Source organism: Seriola aureovittata, chromosome 13, assembly GCF_021018895.1.
Source record: "Seriola aureovittata isolate HTS-2021-v1 ecotype China chromosome 13, ASM2101889v1, whole genome shotgun sequence".
Taxonomy (NCBI): Eukaryota; Metazoa; Chordata; class Actinopteri; order Carangiformes; family Carangidae; genus Seriola; species Seriola aureovittata.
Window position 1 is genome coordinate 23087501 of NC_079376.1, and position 18214 is coordinate 23105714.

An 18214-nucleotide genomic window follows, 5' to 3' on the forward strand; every position below is an offset into this window, starting at 1 on the left:
CTCTGTTTCTATGACAACTGCTGTGGGGAGAGAGATGCAACTGCTGTGGGGAGAGAGGGGGAGAAAAGAAAAATCGAAAGAGGAGAGCAATCATTTCATCGCTGATCAAAATTAAAGCCTGGCTTTGAGATGGAGCTGGCAGGGAAAGAAAGATGCGAGGGAGAGAGGCAGGCAGGCATATAGAGGGAAGGAGAGAAGGAGGGTGGGGGAGAGGGAGAGAGAGAGAGAGAGAGAGAGAGAGAGAGAGAGCCTGCCAACGGTTAAAAGTAAGGGATCATTATATCAAGCAACTTAAATGATTGGGGAGTCGACGAGAGAAAAACTAATATCACAACTGACTAAGTGTAAACTTCCAAAATATAATGTTACATCCCCTACACTTCGATTTATTGTAATTAAAGATTCAGCCTGAATTCAGCACTTGTCAGTCACACTGCAGCAACCATACTCTCACACGTGATAATGTAGAAGTGGTGTTTGCGTGAACAAGCATTTAAAGAGTTTGAAGGGTGGTGTCTTTTTTAGCTTCAGCCAAATCTTAAAACACAAGGGCAAAACTGTAAAGAATGGACTGAACGGTATGTTTCTCTGTTAGAACGCCATTCATTTATTACATTAGTTTAAAAAGCCCCAAACACGACACAACACATCCACTGTGTGCGAGCCGGTCCTGGATGCTGCTCATGTGAGTGACTCTGCATCGCTCTGTGCAGGAACCTCAGCCGCTGTTATGTCAGATTGTGTTACATGGGTGAAAACATGTTGTTAGTCATCATCCTAAAAGCCTTCTCAAATTTAAGATTAAAAGTGAAAACTGGTAGAAAAGATAAGCAGCCAAACAGGGCGATCTTGCATTTAATACTATGGCTAGATAGCTCTACATTGCAATATAAGAACAATACTGTCTCCTGTAAGACCCTGTTCAGACCTGACATCAAGCTCCGTCTCAGGTGATCCAATCACAAGTGGACAGCTCAGGTGTGAACACACCCGGGGACGCGTTGAGGAGGCATTTGAGATCCGATCACTCAGAACACATTCAGAGGTGGTCTGAGTGACAGATTCCTGAGAGTCACATTCTTCTAGCAGTGTGAATGTGAATGTGTCCTGGACCACACTGAAGGAGCAGCTCCTCTACTGACGTCCTCTGACAGTCTGATCAGTCCCAACACAGTTTATAATGAACCAGAAATATTTCACTATTTCAAATGGTTAAAAGCTAATTTCATTGTAGAGCTGTGCGCAGTGCGGTGATGCCCCCCTCCTTGCCCTGCTCCCCCCTCTCTCTCTCTCTCTCTCTCTCTCTCATACACACACACACAAACACATTGATTATGTATTTATTTGCATATGAAGCTGGGAAGTGAGATCTGATCACAAGTGGTCACTAAAGACGCATATTAATGCAGGTGTGAACTGATGCGCTCAGAGTCGACTACTTGTGATCGGATCACCGAATACCAGGTCAGAACAGGGCCTTTGTTTTCTATGGACCAACAACTGCTCAGGATGTTGCTTTAACCTCGGTCTCGTAGCACAAAATATTATGTACGTAGCCACCAAGTGCACATTTAAGACTCTTTTACTAGGTTCTTCTTTTAAAATGAGTCAGCTGGAAACATTAAAAACTCAGCCAGAGACGGTGCTTTCAGTATGGCACTAAAGTTAGCTCAATTAGCTAACTAGCTGGGTAAAACTAAAAAAATAAAAAATCTGTTAGCTGCAGTTGGTATTTAATCTGCAAAACTGACTGTCAGCGGTTAGAGGAGAATCTTTATTTTTGAAGTCTGAAGCTTTTCAAAAGTAACTACAAATTGCAGGTGATAAATCTGCCACCATTATCACTGTAAACTGCATGTGTGCTGTGTGAAAACAGAAAGCTTGACAGGTGCGGTGACAGTAAGTAAGAGGGGCGGTGGGTTGCCATCATAAATCTAAAGGTATTCTTCGTTTTTATTCTTTAATTTGGAGGTCTGCATAAGGCCGAGTATACAGCACTGGGAGAGTTACAGTATGATGTCTGGTCCATGTCTGCTGAGGGGGAGGTGGGAGCTAGAGCACATGAAAAGGTTACACAAGATTGATTTGACAGTAGCAGGGTTCAAAAGGTCACCATCAAATCAACAGTGGCATATGGAATACCACTATTTCAAAAACAGCTGACATCTTTTGCATAAAGGCCCATATTTGAATGTGAAATACGATACTCCTAATAGGCAACACTTTTTGCATAATGGTGCTATATTTGAATATGTGAATAAAATATGATGGAAAATGCTTTTGAATAATAGTTTACCCTGAGCAACCTATCATTACGGCGAGCGGAAGCACTGCGAAATCCGTTGAATAGGTGGAATGAAAAGGCTGTTTCTGGTCAGGTGGCGTACAGTGAGAGCAGGAGCCTGTGTTGTCTGTCTGGATGAGGAGTTTTGATGCTGTCTTCTTCTTCCCTTTGTACCGACAGACAGCTGCTTTTAACCTGAACTGTGAGGGAGCAAATAGCACCACTATCAATCATTCTTTCCTTCCCTTACACTCTCTCTCTCTTTCCATATCTGCTCATTGTGCCCCCTCTCCGTCTTGCTCGTTCTCTGTCAGTCTCACTCACACTCACACGCACAAATACACACCACAGGGGAGGTGTAAAGAGTCCATGCTTCACTGCAGCACTGCACTGCTTTTCAGTATGCACCCTGCAGTGCATGGTATGGCTGCAGGCCTGGCAGCTATTACACAGCTCTGTGTGTGTGTGTGTGTGTGTGTTAGTCCTTACTGTGGACTGTCCGTCCAAGAGGGAATTCGGGGGAGATGCAGTGTAAGAACATCCCCAGTGACAGGTCTCTCTCTCTCTCTCTCTCTCTCTCTCTCTCTCTCTCTCTCTCTCTCTCTCTCTCTCTCTCTCTCTCTCTCTCTCTCTCCTCTCTCTCTCCTCTCTCTCTCTCTCTCTCTCTCTCTCTCTCCTCTCTCTCTCTCTCTCTCCTCTCTCTCTCTCTCTCTCTCACACTCACACACACACACACACACACACACACACACACACACACACACACACACACAGAGAATGAGCTGTATGCCCAGTGGCTATACTACATGCCTGTTAGCTAGCCTAATATTATTGAGAGGCTCAAAGCACCCCGGTGTGCCAGGAATGACACCTAGTTGGTTTTCCTCAAACTAACACAACACCGTTTTTTTTTTTTTTTTTTTTTTCCATCATCTCTATATAAACACATTTTGAAGTTACTGACAGAGTTGTTACTATGGTAAAATTACAATTACCACCTCGCAGTTGTATACCTCCGCCAACCAGCCAAGACGCAGGAAATCTGGTCACAATCTCTCCCTCATCCTTGAGTCCACATGGACATTTGTGCCAAATTTGAAGAAGTTCTGTCCAGGCATTACTGAGATATCGTGTCCGTGAGAAAGGGACGGATGGACTGACGGACAGACAGAAGGACAACCCAAAAACAATACGCTTCTAGCTCTGACTGTCGCCGGCGCATAGGCATGAATATACACTGATGCATGCATGAATAATTCCTCAACAAATGTAATTTCCTGATTCCAAACTGTCTCCAGTCATTCATTTCTTGAATTTTCCTCAAGAAATTGTCGCATCAAAAATGTGCTGTGAATTTAAGACGATTTCCCGAGTTATTTCAATAAAGTTTGGCACCACAAAAGGATGAGCTCTGTCAAAGCCCCACATTTAGGAAGAGTCATTCTGAAACCAATTGTGCCAATTATGGCAGAAAGATTAACTTGTGCCAGTGGACAGAGGGGGAGAGCACACAGACCCGTTGTCAACAGACACATTTGGCCTGCTTAGATTAATTTAGCCTGTAGTCAGAAAATCCACAGAGACCACAACTGTGGAAGACAAAATCTGTCCAGGTTTTTAATCATGTAATAGTTCAACTACTTGCTATCACTGCCAAAAGGCCAACATGTGCATCTGTGCAGCACCTATGTACCTTTGTGAATTTATAAATACCCAGTGCCAATATCTGAGTGCAGTTTTTATGGGCTGTATCAAAGAGTGCAGACTATGGTCAACATACTGTTGTTACAACACGTCCATGAAGCTGTTGCCGTGTGTAAGGCCTGTTGTGAATGGATAAACCTTAAATCTTATCGCAGGTGAAAATATAAGAACCTGGAAGCTTGTGCGTATTGTTTCATCCAGTGTCATATTTCTAATGACATGGGAATGAACCCCCATCAATAAAAATCACATTACATAAAATTAATTCTTGGCACATTGGATTTCTCTACATTTTCTAGTTCTATGTACAGTATGATTTTTATACGATACTTTCGTGATAAAACAAGTGAAATGTGTATCTGTGACATGCGAAAACATTCAGCACTAGCACAAGTAGGGAAGAGTCACAAAGTCTTATTATTACAATAAGTTGGTAATTATAATTGAGCATGTGTGTGTTTTATTGTTCATCCAATCCAACTATTACTATTTGTAACGCGTCTAAATGCATGAAACATGATACAAACAGCATTTCCAATTATTTGTCCCAATTTATCGACCTGCTTTGCATTAAACCAGAATTTCCATGTTCAGTTCCAAAAAGAAAATCCCATTCAAAATTCTTTCTCAACAGTATGTTGTGTGGCTCACTTCATATGTTTAGACAGGGACAGTTGTTTTTTGAACAATGATCTAATATCGTGTTTATTCAATATTTATGTATTCTAGCTGCTTTTAACAAACATCGTTTCCCATAGACGGAGCTGTCGTTTCTTTTTTTTTCGCTTACAAAGTGATTGTTGTTTAATTTAGTTAAAATCACAAAGGTTTCCATTTCTCGTAGCAGCTGCTGTGGTGAATGGCAATTTAAAAATGGAACGTAAACCCCATCAACACCCAGGAAGTGAGAGGAGTAGAGGCGAGCTGAGAAACAACACCATGATTTCATCTCTCTATATTTTATTAATATTGTGTGGAGGGCGGCGCAGTGGTGCAGTGGTTAGCGTTTCAGACTCGTTCAAGAGTCAGAGCAACGGAACTCTGAAATGAGCTGCCTGAAAAAAATCAGGTCAGCAGAGTCAGTGGCTTCTTTTAAATCTCTTCTCAAAACGTACTTTTATCGTAGGGCTTTCCCCGATTTTACTTTATTTTACTGACAACTTTAAAATTTTTGGTTTTATTGATTTTTACTGATCGCCCTCTTGTTGGTGACACTGCCTTTAGTGTATTTTCGCTAAGACATTTTAATTTTATTTTATCATTAATTTTTAATTAACTTAATTTTCACTCTAATTTTATAATCTTATTTATTATTAATTTTATTTTTCTGATTGGTTGTTTTAATTATGACCTGCATGTTTTATTTTTCTGCCTTGTGTAAAGCACTTTATAACATGGGTTTAGATAAGTGCTCAATAAATAAAGATTATTATTATCATTATTATTACTATTATTAGCACTGTCGCCTCAAAGCGAGAAGGTTCTGGGTTGGAACCTGCATGTTCTCCTCGTGCCTGTGTGGGTTTTCTGCGGGTGCTCCGGCTTCCTCCCACATTTCGAAGACATGCAGGTATAAGTTAATTGGCGACTCTAAATTGCCTGTAGGTGTGAATGTGAGTGTGAATGTTGTTTGTCACTGTGTCAGCCCTGTGACGGACCGGCAACCTGTCCTAATGTCAGCCGGAATCGGAACCCGCCCCCGCCACGATCCTCTAAGAATAAGCGGTATAGCTAATGAATGTGTGATAAAGTCATATTTATTACAGCCGCCATGTTCTTCATAAAAATGTACACTATTTGCACATATTGTTCATCAAGAGGACTCTTGAAAATACTGCCACGCACATTCTGATGACCTGTGGCAAAAGTGAAATATGACCTTTCAAAAACACATTAATGAAAAAGACCTTGCCTAAAAATCACAACAGCAGCCCTGCACAACAGAGATTAGTCTCTGAATAATGTAAAAGCCAAGGTACACCGAATAGACAGGCTGAGAAGAAGTGCAAATGTGTCAGGATCCTCCATTAAACACGGCTTTCTGTCCCCAATATCGGAGCGCAGTATTCCATAATTTACATAATGCTGCATATTACATCAGTACAAACTAGAACAGGATCCATATATGTTTTATAAGTAGTGTTATCTTTATATTTTTTCAAAGCGCTGTGTGTGTCTCGAAGACAGGGTGCCAGAGATACCGTGCTCCTCTCCGTGGTGTTAGATAACTAACTAGATGTGGGTGCTACTGCTGGGCTGTTCTCCCTGTCCTTATTTCAGAGCAGGGCAGCCGTGTTTGAGTTGGCAGAGTGGGTGACAAGCCCTGGGACTGAGGAGAGGAGAGGAGAGGAGAGGAGAGGAGAGGAGAGGAGAGGAGAGGAGAGGAGAGGAGAGGAGAGGAGAGTTTGCTTTGTGTGTACTTTCATGTGTGCTTTTGTGTGTTTGTGCGGGTGTGAGGGGACACCTCAGAGGTTGTCTGAGGAGGCAGTGGAGCGTGCTGAAAGGCTGCCATCACACAGCTGCCACACCAACTGGACACACACACACACACACACACACACACACACACACACGCACACACACACGCACACGCACACGCACACACACACACACACACACACAAAATCCCAAGAAGGCTGTGTTTATGTGCAGGCATGAGTGCACAACACCACATACACACAGAAGCAGAAAGGCACACATAGCAAAGAGCAAACACAGGCGAGCGCATAGTCACATGCAAGTCACTTACTCAAACACACACACAAACACACACACACACACACACACACACACACACACACACACACACACACACACAGACAAATGTGACTCACTGCTAATTCACACTTGCAAGCTTTCCACTTGCAACCACTTCACACTTGTCCACAGATGTGCACGCATGAGCACACACATGAACACACACACAAACACACGGTGCCCTTGGCTGCTGTCTGCATCTGTCTAGAACCTTGGATTGAAGAAGGCTAAAGAAGGCTACAGAGATTCATTCGGCTAATAGCTCCAGTGGACAAGTGAAACTATAGAAACCACAGACCTAATATTTACAATACAAACACCTATACACATCATCTGGGCTTTACATGTGCACTTTGCTTCTTTTTTTTTACATTTCATTATTCGCTTGGCTTTTAGAGAAACTAACAGTTACATTCATTACAAATTCATCTTATTGCACTGTAAAGTATCAGAAAACAAAAAGCCCGTTATAATTTCCCATAGTCCAAGATGACTTATCCAGATGATCCAAACAATTATTAAAACAGTTAAAACTAATTAACTAATTAAAACTAATTGAAAACCTAGTTGTTTTCAGTTCTATATAAATTTTACCATATATCTTTGCACAATCTTTCTCATGTTTTTTGACATTTTCTTCAGAGTATTATCTCCTCATCTTTTTCTGTATTATCATTATTATCATCATTATCATTATCATCATTATTATTATTATTATTATTATTATCATTTCGTTACACAGCACAAAGCTACTCTAGATACGAAGGCAAGCGAATCCCTCAAGTACCTCATAAGGATAACAACACATGGACAGGAATCACTGCTGTTTTTACAAACATTTATTTCATGTTTATCTCAACATGAATTTTGTCCCCACCACATATGATGAGTTTAACTATGCGTGTTATAAAAGCAGCTCAGATGTCAGTTTGTCAGCCCGGCTACATTTGGCTAAGCTAAATTAAACATGACATGAAGAGCTCATAACATAGCTGGTACAAAGGCTGCCCCCAGTGACTGAATTCAGTTTTAACTTTCATCATTAGCATTGTTTTCATCATTATGAAAAGATCTTCGCATGTATGACACACAACAAGTTGAGTCTCTGGAGTAGGGATGTTCCTAATGACTAATTTCCACGTCGATTAAATGGAAATTTAAATTTAGACTGTTCAGTCCGGCCTACTGGGGCCGGTTTCACAAAGACATTTCAGACCGGTCTGTCGTGTTTCTCCAGTCTTCATTTCGCTCACAGATGCATTTCACAAAATTATAGAGTAACTCATTTCAAGCTAGAAAACATTAGACATCTTACCCCCAGGCTAACTCAGGCCTAAGACCAATGTCGCCATGGTCTATGACACATGCGCTGACCAGTTGCACCCAACAATTCATTGTACCACAGTCCGGTTTAAGATAGTCATGAACTGAACTGCTTTGTGCAACGGATGAATTTAGACATCCATCTGAATTATTTGTTGTATCTAAGCCATAGTCAAAGTCTACCTTTATGATTAAAGGTTGGGAAAAGCATAAAGTCACTCTGCATATAAGACAATTTTGATATTTTTGTTAAAGGCCACAGCATGGTGCTCCCTCTTCTGGCTGCAGGTGTCTCTTCAGATAATGATGGTGTGTTTTCAGTACACTCTGATGAGTCCCGCAGATGAGACTGTGGTCTCTGCTAACAAGCCCTGTGCTGCCGCCCCCTCCTTCCCTTTGTGCCCATGGCCAAATCAGCACTGTTGCATCTTTCAAAATAGCACAGCAGGAGGAGAATGGCCAAAACGGAGCGTGCAGGAACTCTTTAATTTATTATGTGGCTGACGGGGAGTGATATCAATGATTCAGCTATCTTATCTGGGCCTGTGATGCGCATCTTGTAAATATATTCCCTCACTCGCCATCTCTCTCTCTCTCTCTCTCCTTCACCAGGCACCCCTCTCAATCTCTTCGGCACTTTGCTGTTATCATGGCGATCAATAGTGAGGTGATTATTATTCCTCTGGCGGAGCCCACACATAGACACATGCTGACCTCACTCGTCACGTATCTCAGAAACACAGAGAACACAAACAACACACACACACACACACACACACACACACACACACACACACACACACACACACACACACACACACACACACACACACACACACACACACACACACACACACACACACACACACACACACACACACACACACACACACACACACACACACAGCTAGAGGTTGTAAGGTGGACTGAAGATAACCTGCAGTTACAAGGTTAATGCGTGATACTACAATGCTCCATGTCAGCCAGGAACATTAGCGTTCCACCGCCTCGCACTTTATCATGTGTTGAGGAGAGGCGCGCACACTTCATTAGATTCATGAAGAACCACAGGACTGCAAACACAATGTGTCATAACAAGACAAGGAAATTCACAGAGAGCCAGCCGGACTATTACCACAGAGATGGACACTTCTGGCTGTAGAATTCAGATCAGAATCCTAACAGTGTGCAGGTTTCTTCCCCGCTGAATTTAATTTTCCTACTTACATCTTGAAAAATGTTTCCATATAAATGACAACAATGCAGTGCTGATAGCAGTATTCTTAGAGAAAGACAAGAATTAAATGTGGTAAATAGAGGTATTGTCAAGGAGGTATCAATGAATTGCAATCCTAGGGGTCATAATTAGGGCTTGGTACCATATATATATATATTATATATATATATATATATATATAATATATATATATATTATTTTATTTTTTTTATCTGTGCCAATTTGATACTTGAGTTTTAGTGTCTCACACTGAGGAATGTAAATTTTTATGTAACGATATCAGCCACACTTTTCAAAAGCATCAGTGTTTAATAAGTGTTTAAAGACAATGCAGCTGCCAAAGGTCTTTACCAAGGTAAAACAGCCTTGATTTACATCTATTAAATTACCAGAATTATCTATGATCTCACAGCGCTTCTGCTTCTGCATTAGCACTTTTAATTTGAAGAGCTTTCAAGGTGGTGCATTTACATGCTAACAATAGCTCGTCGACCCGACTGTAGCAAGGCTAGTTCATTGCTGCTGAGTCCTACTTTTCAGTGCGGGAGAGAGATGCACTTACGGGAAGACAACTACCTGCCCTAAAATAAAAATGCATATTACGTTACATTACTCCTCAAAGGTCAAGTTGCTGTGTGTTGTTGGTAGTAGAATGGAGATGTGTGTGCAGGGGGGCAGGCGCTGCTAGCAGATTTGTGAAATAACTGTAATAACTGTGAACAAAAAAAAAAAAAAAAGGAACATTTTTTTGGTTCTTTCACAAATGATTATGGACAAAAAAAAATCCAAAGATTATGAAAACATGAATGAGTGTAAAGAATCTAAAAGACACTGTAAGTGCTAGTTAACTGCACTTTCTTTCAAAAACCAACCTTCTCTAGTTCATCGTGTTTTACGTGTATCTGTTTGTTCTTTTGCAGAGTTCAATAAAGCTGCAATATATGGGTCGCTGTTCGGTTTAATAGAATTCAAAGTATTCATGGTGTAAAGACATGTTACTATATTTTAGCACCAATAGTGGTATTTCAGGAAAGTTTGATGATTATCGTCATAATACTGTTTATATATATGTAAATGTCACTGGGGTTCATGTTGCATATGTGGTGTGACTCTGCCGGCAAAATAGGAGAAATGTGATTAAACACTGAGGGTCTGAAGGATTCTGGCTCCATGTTGTTAATTAATCTTTGTTACTGTGTTTTTAATACAGTGCTTAATGCTTTTTTTTACTTAATGGTATGACTTCTCATTTCACATCAGTAAAGACTGTTATGTTAATATGGAAAGTAGGAATTGGTTTAGGAGTGAAATCTTGCATAAGGATCAGAATGCAACAGATGTGTCAGCCCCTCACAGCATTTAATTAATTTTAAATTTTGGTCAGCACCAAAAAGTACTCAAGTACGATATCCAGCCCTCGTCATAATGAAACAACATGACTCAGTTAGATATCACTGAATACATAACACATTATTGAAATTGTATAATATGTAAATATCAGAGCTTTGCAGTGACTGGATATAAAGGGCTTTTTTTTTTATGTCTGCAATACATGTGCAAGCCTGATGTGGATTAGGCTAAAAGTTGTGCCAAAACTCATCTGTAATATTTTCATTCAGCATGATGAGTCAAATTAAATGCATATTTCTGTGTACTGCAGAGAATATCTTGTAATGACATGTAAACACTCACTGAGAATTAAGCTCCGAGAGTTTAACTTACATGACTCTTACATGACTTTTTTCTGTCAGATTTAAATGTCGGCTGGTGGAAAACATCTGACTGGTGAAGATAGGTGCATGTGGAAATTAGCCACGTAAAAAAGTGCCTTAATACTGAGTGGCAAAGCTTATAGAACTCATGTCACCTGTTGTTCTGTTTGAGTTTTCAATCCTTCATGTAACCAAAGTACTTTTACTTTTAAAAATGTCTTCCTGGCACTGGCTAAATGGCAGCCACAGTATTATTGAGCAGATGTGGTCTTATCAACTGGGGCATCTGTACCTCTTCAAATTTCCAGAAAAATTATCAATAGTCTGAAACAGGAGGAGAGGTCTTTAAAAAAATTCAAACAATAAAATCTTAAAGGGGACGTATTATGCTCATTTCCAGCTCTATATTTTTATCCTGGGACTTCACAAATGTAGCTTTGCATGATTCACAGTTCAAAAAAACTCCTTATTTATACCCATACTGCCTGTTATGCAACCCCTCAGTTGAGCCTTTGACTAAAACAGGCTATATTAGCTCCGGGCTCTTTAAGGCCCCCCCCCCCCTAAAAGCCCACTTTCTTCTCATTGGCCAACTTCTTGAAAGCTGCTGTGGGGCAGGGTTGTGTTTGTAAGCACTTCTGAAAGCAAACTGTAAAATTACTAACATAACATAACTGATTGGAAATGGCAACAACAAGAATCCGATCTGGAACATGAGAGCGGACAGCACGAACATCCATAGCAACAAAGATTACAGCAAGACGTCTCTGTTCGCTAAATATTACGCCTATTATCCGTTTATTGTTTTGGCATGACAGTGAATTTAATCTTTCACTCACAATCTCTATATAAAAATGTTTCTATATGTTCCCTGTTAATAGGTATATGTGTGTGAAAAGCACTATGGTGCAGGTTGAAATGTTTGCAGGAAATACCAAAGGTAACCCCGCTAGTTAAATGTTATTCTAAATGAGTCGACTGTATCGTACACCTGCACCGTTGGTTATTTGTATTCTTGAGAACATTAAATCCTAGAATACTATTCAAGTAGACTGTTTTTGTTAGCAGCAGATGACTGTATAAAGAAATCTGTGACGAGCCGACGTCAGCTCGTCTGGAAAGTGGAAAAACAACAGTTTGGAAATCTAATGTTCAGAGCAGTCACAGGGAACGCTTTTAAATATATTTACTTTCTTACATGAAACGCTGGCCACGTTTAATATCCGACATTGTAACATTATATATGAGAGAAACTATGGAAAAGCAATAGGTCAAATTTAAATCTTGGTCGTTTAAATTATCAATACCAGGATTTGCACAAAAGGCAGAGATCTGAAAAAAGAAACCGTATGTATGCAGAATGTATTGTATTTCAGACCAGCCGCAGCCGGTGGAGCTCACCTCATAGTGCGAAGGTCCCAGCCTCGTATGGCCGTGTCATTCGCTGTGGCGAGCTGACTGCAGTTGTGGTGGGGGCTCCACTTGCCCGAGGTGAACTTCAGCTGACCTTTGCCCTCCAGCGTGGCAGTGCTGGAGACCTGCAGCAAACACAGCAGCACCGTCATGAACATCTCTTGAGCAGGGACGTGAATCTCATCCGAATGACTGTGACTACTTCCGCCAGCACTGTCCGTCAATCAGCATAACGAGGCATCGTTAGGCGTCATTTTCTCTACAGGCCACACTCAAGATTACATCCATTCACTATGAGTCTGTAGGAATATTTTGGGCATCACTGGCAAACCAACTGCCTGCAGATTAACATCGTGCTGAAACACGGACGCACTCACTAACATATCTTACGTGCACATACAGCGCCATTAATGTCCCCCACAAAATGTGACTTGGTCTGATTCAGTCTTTGTTTTAAGACTCAAAACTGATTTAAAGCTGCACTAATCAATATCTTTTACACTAACAGTGGATCAAATGACGATGATGTGATGTAAAAGGCGCCACTCATTGTGACTAGGGATGGGTACCAAATCCCAGTATTACAGGGCCCTAGGGCTAAATATTTAAAGACTGTAGTATCGATAGGCTCGGTTCTGCTCTGTGTCCTGGGGAAATTAAGAAAATAGATTTCCTGCTTATGATTTCTACATAAAAGTCCTTGTTTCTGATTAAGACATTCGTCCTTGATGCATTTTCACTGTTCCCAACACAGAAGTTCATCTGCATCTTTCTCTCCAAACCTGTGTGTGTGTGTGTGTGTGTGTGTGAAGGTCAGGGGCAGGGGGGCAGCTGTGTCACACGCTGCAGCACTGTGCAACACATGCACACACACACCCGCGCACACACACACACACACACACACACACACACACACACACACACACACACACACACATACAGAGACCCTGCTCTTAGTGCAATGGAGAGAAATAACCTTTCAAAAGTGTGGTTCAGTCTTTTGCATGTGAGCGCAGAAACACGAGATCTCTGGAAACATCTAGTGAATGTCCGTCAAAGTTTACAGGGCGATCATTATGTATTACATTTGTGCATTTAGTGATTTGTTCAAAACAATGCTGTTGAACGTTTTCTACCCAAGACTGTTAATTAAGTACATGTGATGAAATAAAGCAATGTTAATTCTATTTTTAATTCTGCTCTTTAATTTTTTTTCTCTTACAAAATAATAAAAAGTACAGATAAGAGTACCATTAAAGTACCGGATCAATAAGTGTTATAGATAAAAGTTGTAGTGCCATTAAAATCTTAACCATACCCATCCCTAATTGTGACTAATGCATACATGAGTACTGTTACCAAACTCTGCAGTTCCCAGACTCTCTGCACAGCTTTTTAGCTTCTTTTAGCTCATCGACCCTTTAATCAGCAGCCTGTTTTCAGCTAAAAGTTCTGGTAAACCTACTGCACCCAACCTGGGCAGCAACAAACAGCAGACAGAATAAGTAAGCAACTATATAATGATCATTAACCTGATAATCCGACTAAGTGTCTGAACCAACTTGTACAGCTACGTCAGACTCATGCATGCTTGTTGCCGTTTTCCTATCGCTATTGGTTATCAAAGCCTCAGACGCTTTCCACGTCCGCAGACAGCTGCAGACTTCACGTGGGTTTGTACGTAGAACTGTTCATACTAGAGAGGAAGACGATATTCCTGCTAACAAGGGCTGCACGACATGGACAATATTTTATATCTTGATATTTCTGCCAAATATCAAGTGGTCTAACTATGCTCTAATGGCTAGTTATTAAATATTTATAATAGCATTTTTAAATGATTATATAAAGATCATTTGTAATAGCAGGTAGCCAGAATAGCAGTTGAACATAGTGGAGCACAGAGCAGATAAAGTGCAGCATATTTTTGTGGAGAGGAAAGACGGGGAGCATGCAGTGATAGGACAGAATAATAAAGTAACATTAAATTCTATGTTTAAAAAAATGAAATTTGATTGAAAATGCAAGGACACCAACCATCACCATTGGTTGTATTCATATTTTTCTACAGAATCTGCAATTAACATGAAGCTTTAAATAAAGACTGAATGCTTAAACAAACAAAAACAAATGCACCCCTCTCTCCTGCCTGCAGTACGCTCTAAACTATGGATGTTCTCATTTCACTGCCTAAGAGCATGTGAGTTTTTCTGACAGGACCTATGCAGCAAGAACCCCCCCCCCCCAGTGAGGAGACTGGGAGGCAACAGGATGCACCTGTGTGCTGCGTAACCTGCTGCTCAGTCTGCAGACCCCACTGACCCCTGGCTCTCCCTGGTCCCACGGTAGGAATCTATACACTCGATCGCTCAGATCTGATGTATAGATCTGTGCATAGATCGACACTCTCCATCGCTCACAGTTACGTACGGCTCAAGTGTGGAGTCAAAGATGAGCCCCCTCAGAGGGTTGTACTGATGAGCGGTGAGAGGTGAATCAAACCAGCTCGTTTAGGCTGGTTGAGGCGCATTTAAATGTATTGTAATGTCTGTGGTATTTCAAGAGAAAAACATTTAGCTGACAAAATGTCACTGGGTACAAAAATTAGGGCAGTTTAGCTGAAAGGCAGTCAGGTTAAACTGTAACATTTAAGGCTTTTCAAACAAGATGACATGCTTGTCATTGGATATTTATCACACCTGCTACATATATTTCACAGGGCAACAATAAAGGTGAAATTAATCAAAGTCAAAACACTTCAAGGACTTTGAATTATAAAGCATATCACTTCATCAGGCTACTTTAAAATTGGAATCCAATTAATTCATCCGGCTGGATATGGAAATTACTATCTGTCCCTTATATGATGCATCTAACAATTCTAAAAAGCAGCATCACACTGCTCCATTTTTCTCTGCTCCCCGACTATCTTTGGGTTTTTATCCTGATCTCTCTCCTTTTCTCATTTCTCTCCCTCTCCCTCTCTCTCTGTCTCTCCCTCTCTCTCCCATCTCTGACTGTTGGAGCAGAGATCATCGATCGCCCCGTCACCGCACAGCTCCCTGGTACACTCTCATTATTTTAGCTAGAGAAGACAGAGGGAGAGCGAGCAAGAGAGAGACAGGCCAACAGAGCAGAAAGGAGGGAGGGAGTGTGAGGAAGAATAACTGAGAGGATAAAAGGAGGGAGAACAAAGAAGAAGAAGAAGAAGGAGAAGAGAAAAAGGGAAAGGAGTGGAAATAAAGGAGCTGAGAAAAGGTGGCAGAGGACGGACTGATAAAATCAGACAAGAAGAGAAGCAGGTTTCCTTTGTGGCCTTGATGTTAAATTCCATGACTTTTCCATGAATGATCATGACTAAATCAGCCTGCCTCCGTTAATTAAAAATATTATTTCAAAAACGTTTTTAATGGTGAGTAAGGGTTAGTGAGCATACCAACCGGAATACGGACGTGTTGAAACTCATAACATTAAAGAAAGACGGAAACGGCTCTTAGAGCATCTTGAGAACAGTGATATATACTTCCTTTTAATTGTGCATGATAGCAGCTTTTTGGGAGCATTGGTTGTAAGTGTGGGTCAGACATGAATGAAGGGTATGATGGGGGCAGTATTACCACAGCAGAAGGAGTTGAAATACACGTGACAATCCACATTAAATAAAGTGTCTGCTGAGAGTTTCATTCAAATCTTTGACCCAAGATAGGTACAGTTTTACATGGTGGTTGCCCCAAATCACTTTTGATTTGATATATTTATGCATATGCCCTTGAGATTAAGATGGGTCTATAAAATATTTTTATATTTTCTAGGTAGAGAAAAGAGAAAGGACATTCATATAACTAGAATCTCCTCTTTGTGTTGTATCCCTCCACCAACCAGCCAAGTTGTAGGAAATATGCTCACAATCTCCCCTTCTGTTTCTGAGTTACTGCATTGAATAATGGCCAGAAGTGTTTTTACAGAACATTATGATGTCACAGTGAAGTTGAACCTTTGACCATTTGGATAGAAAATGTCATCACTTCATTTTATCCTTATAGACATTTGAGTAAAATTGTTTCATAATTAGTGAATTAATTTGTGAGTTATGGCAAAAACCTGCTTTGTGAGATCACCGGGGCCTTGACCTTTGACCTTTAACCACCAAACTCTAATCAGTTCATCTTTCAGTCCAAGTGAATGTTTGTGCCAAATTTGAAGTAGTTCTGTGAAGGCCTCACTGAGATATTGTGTCCAGAAGAATGGGATGGATGGACGGACAACCTGAAATCGGCTCTGGCTGTCGCCGGCACGGAGGCATAAAAATACTTAAAAGTGGTTTTCGACATACTATCTGGCACATACCAAGAGTCCTTGGACCACAAGTGGCCTGACAGTTGTTAAAATATCATGTTTTAAATTGTCACCACAAAGCCTCGTAGTACACGTGTTGTTTTCAATATTAACTCAACTCTTATGTAATTACAAACATTTGAATTGGCTGTTTTGCAGTGCTGTTGGACTTCAATGTAACCGACTGTTCTGCGACACTGTCTACTCACATAGCTACACCGGTTTATATTTTATGTTTCACAATTTATGTCAAAAGTGATCAGCGTGACATTTGAAAAGGAAATGCGGATGAATCTTATGGTTCGCCTGCCCTGGGATTGTGATAAATTTCAAATTTCAGTTATCAGCCTATTAACAATCAAACACAGACAACGGACGAGATCATTGACTGGTTGCTTCAGCCCGAGTTAAAAAGAAAATCAAATGAAACCTCAGACACAAAGGACACAACAGGTAAGGTGCAATACAACACAATAGTAATTATGTAATAGGCCCTCTCAGGGGAGTTAGGTGGTCTGTGAGTTTTATTTTAACGGTTAAAGTCCTTGGTCTGAAAAAGTTTGAGAAAAACTGACCAAGAGACAGAAGAACAATTAACACAGGACAAGATTTAGGAATTGCTTTTTGTTATTTCACTGTCTTCAATATTTTTCAAGCCAAACCTGAGTTTCCATTTTCGCTGGGCTTCAACTTCCCTTACTTTCCCTAAAGAGAACAGAAGCTCAGAAAGCTCCGTGATCAGTGGGAGGCCTGGAGCAGGAGTCACCCTCTCTGCAGATACACTAATGGTGCGACAGAAAAGCCTGAGCTTCGTGCATCCCAGGTTCCCAGCTTTATTAGTGCACTAACCAAATTAGGGGCCCTAACAAGGCAGCACACACCACACTAGGGGATGCATTCATTTAGGATGCAAGCGGCACTAATGCAAAACTATCTGTCAAATCGCCATGCATTTCTGCTTTCTCTAGACTCTGGAAGAGAGAGGGGCTGTGTGTGTGTGTGTGTGTGTGTGTGTGTGTGTGTGTGTGTGTGTGTGTGTGTGTGAGAGCAGATGTGCAGGACAGGGTGTGTGGGTGTGCCGTGAGCCAGCAGAGATGTTCCACCAGCGATTCTAATTGATGAGCCATGCATATGGAGACACACACACATAAACACACAAATCTTACTTCAAACAATGCACACTGGTACGCTTATGCACATGATCCTCTCTTATATATGCAAACACAAACTCATGCAAACACCCACATGGAACACACACACACACACAGAAATCTAGGCCAGGCCCTTGAGAGATAGACACATTCACACTGCAGCTGGACAAGGCCTGAGATGAACACATCATCTCTGACAGATAGAGGGAATGGGAGAGAGGAGAGTGGGATGAAAGGAGGGAGAAGGGAGGAGGGAGGGAGGGAGGGAGGGAGGGAGGGAGGGAGGGAGGGAGGGAAG

At 41.1% G+C, this 18214-nt stretch overlaps 1 protein-coding gene across 1 annotated transcript in view; it reads right to left on the minus strand.

The window, feature by feature from the left end:
• The window catches only part of eipr1 (EARP complex and GARP complex interacting protein 1), a 66120-nt gene that overhangs the window by 16692 nt on the left and 31214 nt on the right, over positions 1-18214 (minus strand). The window contains exon 6 of the mRNA XM_056394215.1: positions 12419-12555. Coding sequence (XP_056250190.1) covers positions 12419-12555 — 137 coding nt within the window. The remainder of the gene's footprint in view (positions 1-12418; positions 12556-18214) is intronic.